The sequence below is a fragment of the Mastacembelus armatus genome, chromosome 21 (genome assembly GCF_900324485.2).
Source record: "Mastacembelus armatus chromosome 21, fMasArm1.2, whole genome shotgun sequence".
Classification (NCBI taxonomy): domain Eukaryota; kingdom Metazoa; phylum Chordata; class Actinopteri; order Synbranchiformes; family Mastacembelidae; genus Mastacembelus; species Mastacembelus armatus.
In genome coordinates this window covers 24814969-24818371 of record NC_046653.1, presented here as the reverse complement: position 1 = coordinate 24818371, position 3403 = coordinate 24814969, and the positions used below count along the sequence as shown (strand labels likewise).

Below are 3403 nucleotides of genomic sequence, written 5' to 3'. Positions count from 1 at the left end.
AAAGAGGGCCCATCTGGCAAACCTGGGGCTCAGTTGCTGAGCCACCCAAATATATTTCAGGTTCTTGTGTTCAGTGAGAATACAGATCAGATGCTGAGCTCCCTTCAACTATTCCTCCAAGATGACCTTAATGGCAAGTAAATCTATTAAGTCGGCTTAAGGCTATCTCTGCATTTAAGGTCTTCATTTAAGGTCCATTGGAACCGGAAGAGAGACCTTTGTACACCAGCAACAACAAGAAAACACAAGCTCTACCAGAGAATTGGTGGGAGAAGAACCAGGAAAGCCCACGGCTCATATCATAAGTGGCATCAACTTGCATGACAAAATGAGATATGCAAATGTTTTGCATTCATACCTGTAATATAATAGAACATAAAAAGGCATAAAAACATCTGGTGGTGAAAATATTCTAGAGTTGCTGCTTCTGTCACATTTCTAACACCAAACAAGCTGGGCTGAAGAATGCAGACAACACAAGGAAAAGCAAGGTGACAATGTAATTAGTTCATCATTAAACTGAAATTTCTCAGCGAATAAATAGAAACTGAGCAATAAAGAATCTTTCAAGTCTCTGGAAAGTATGCAGAACATAAACTAGCATGAACTAGCAGCCAAGTAACAAAACAATAAGAGAGTGGGCAAGAGGGCAGGGAGTTTAAATCCAGAGAGTCTCACCATATTTTAAGAGGTTCTGCATTGCAGACAAACTACACCCAGGGGGTGTTCTGGAGGACAGCCTTTTCAGCTGGCTATTCTAGAGGGTGGCTCTGCAGGTGAACTGACGTTCTGGTGAGTAGCCTTGGAGGCGATCTTTTTGGTGTGCAGTCCAGACGGGAAGCTGATGCCAATCGGAGGGTGTAGACAGGTTGCTTGGAACAGTACTAAGTGGGTGAAGGGCATGCTGCTTGAGCTTTCAGCTCAATAAAAAGGGGATGAGCCGCTGCTGGATTCAGAGGCTGGGGCTTCATTAACACGGTGGGACCTTGAACCACCTGAAATATCAGGACTGGGGGCAGACTGTGGTGGAGACTGTGGTTGAGACTGACCATGAAGAAGACTGAGGGCAAGATAATGACTGTAATGAGTTGGGCTGGAGCAGCACGGTGGCTGAGTGGTTAGCACTCTTGCCTCACAGTGAGAAGACCACGGGTTCGCAACCCATCAGAGACTATTCTGTGTGGAGTTTGCATGTTCTCCCTGTGCTTGTGTGGGTTTTCTCCAGGTACTCTGGTTTCCTCCCACAGTCCAAAAACATGTATGTCAGGTTGATTGGTGAATCTAAATTGCCCATAGGAATGAGCGTGAGGGTGTGAGGTTGTTTGTCTCTATGTGGCCCTGTGATGGACTGGTGACCTGTCCAGGGTGTACCCCTGCCTTTCACACAAAAAGAGCTGGGATAGGATGACCCTGGTTAGGAATATGCTGGTAAAGATAAAGGTTCGAAAATGGCTGATTATGGTCTGTGGGGTGAATACTTTGGTGTATGAGATCCCCTTATTCTTCTCCCCTGATGGGGACTCCTGCTGAGTCCCTTAAATTACATAAACAGGAGGTGGAAGTGGGTATAGGTGAGGGAAAACAGAACTTTCTACCTTTTTTCCTGCAAAAACATCTTTAGTTGTTTTGTCAGTGTGAAAACCACTGTCTGGAAAACTGAACACATTAAAACACAAAACATGCACAGGGAGGAGGGACCTCAGAGACCAGCAGCCACTGAAACAAAGAGGAGGGGATGAACTAAGAAAAGGTGAGAGGTAAATCAGTTATATGAGTCAGTTTTGTTCACAAAGCTGCAGCTCTCTGCAGGACTCTGAAGATGGAGGTTGAGGATGGAGCAGAGCTCTGCTTTCCACAACTCAACACCTCCTGCAGGAAGCCCACATTTATGTGGTCTGGTGTTTTGTTCCTTCACATTGTGCTGTATTGTTTCTCTGTGCTCACAATGGCTCTGAACCTGCTCATCATCATCTCAATCTCCCACTTCAGGCACAGATTCATTTCTCTATGATTTTTGTCTTAAAATGTGAACAGCTGCTGTACATTTACAAGAACTGTCTTTAGGCTTTTACTAAATCATGGCTCATGTTGACACACTAGACTTCTATTCTGCCTTGTTGACTGTTTGTGCACAATGAAACACAAATGTCTGACTGATATTTGGCACCAGAAACCACAGTTCATGTCCTGTCTACTACAAATAATCAGCACTGGTTTCTATCCACTAAACTCAACCAAGTAGTTTTAATAGTCTACACTTAACCATATGGTGACTACAGATGTGACAGATCAGGAAACATTCAGAGATATTGAACACAACTTGTTGGTTAATGACACTTTTCTCTTTTCCTCCAGGCAGCTCCACACAAACACTAACACCCTCCTCCTCTCTCTGGCTGTCTCAGACTTTCTCGTGGGCCTTGTGCTGATGCCTGGAGAAATCCTTCGACAAAAAGGCTGCTGGTTTCTTGGTGATCTCATGTGTTCTCTATATAAATATGCGTCCTACATCATTGTGAATACCATAGTAGAAAACATGGTTCTGATATCAATTGACCGTTATGTGGCTATTTGTGACCCTCTGCATTACCCCACCAGAGTCACTGAGCAAAGAGTGAAACTCTGTGTTTGTCTGTGTTGGCTCGGTTCTGTTTTTTACTACAGTCTCTTTTTTAAGGATGAACTGACTGAACCAGGCAGATATAACTCCTGCTACGGACAGTGTGTGTTTGTCATTGACTATATTGCAGGAGTTGTTGACATGGTCCTAACCTTTATTGCTCCAGTTACTGTCATCATAGTTCTGTATATGAGAGTGTTTGTTGTGGCTGTGTCTCAGGCTCGGGCCATGCGCTCTCACATTACAGCTGTCACACTGCAGCGTTCAGTGAGGACAACAATGAAGTCTGAGCTGAAAGCAGCCAGGACTATTGGTGTTGTTGTAGCTGTGTTTTTAATGTGTTTCTGTCCATATTACCGTGTGTCACTTGCAGGAGTCACTACACTAAATGGCTCATCTGCTGCCTTTGTTCTCTACCTGTTATATTTTAACTCCTGTCTGAACCCTCTGATCTGTGCCTTGTTGTATCCCTGGTTTAGAAAAACTGTTAAGCTCATTGTCACTCTTCAGATTCTGCAGCCTGGATCTCGTGAGGCCAACGTACTGTAGAGAGACTGTGAAATTAGATTTGATTCAAAAGGTACAAGTGAAAATCCTTGTTTCTTTCTTTGCATACAGGATATAAATACAGTAGATAATCACTATATGTGCCACTGCACTTAATTTTATTCAAGGATGGCAACTTATGTAAAATTTAATAAACCTCCAAGCCCCCAACACTGATACCATTGGGGAACATTTATAAGTTGGTAGACACTAAAAATAAACTGAAATAATAATTCC

General features: G+C 43.4%; 1 protein-coding gene across 1 annotated transcript; it reads left to right on the top strand.

The window, feature by feature from the left end:
* The first annotated feature begins 1819 nt into the window (after nucleotides 1–1819).
* LOC113123165 (trace amine-associated receptor 13c-like) lies at nucleotides 1820–3169 on the top strand. Its single transcript, XM_026294989.1, has 2 exons — nucleotides 1820–1989; nucleotides 2356–3169. Exons 1-2 carry the CDS (start codon nucleotides 1820–1822, stop codon nucleotides 3167–3169), a joined length of 984 nt encoding a protein of 327 aa, XP_026150774.1.
* Nucleotides 3170–3403: the final 234 nt, after the last annotated feature.

Excerpts from the sequence above, each read along its gene's own strand:
- LOC113123165 (XM_026294989.1), top strand. The coding sequence starts at position 1,820 with ATGGAGGTTGAGGATGGAGCAGAGCTCTGCTTTCCACAACTCAACACC. Across the intron at positions 1,990-2,355 it reads ATCTCAATCTCCCACTTCAG|GCAGCTCCACACAAACACTA; the intron begins GCACAGATTCAT and ends CTTTTCCTCCAG.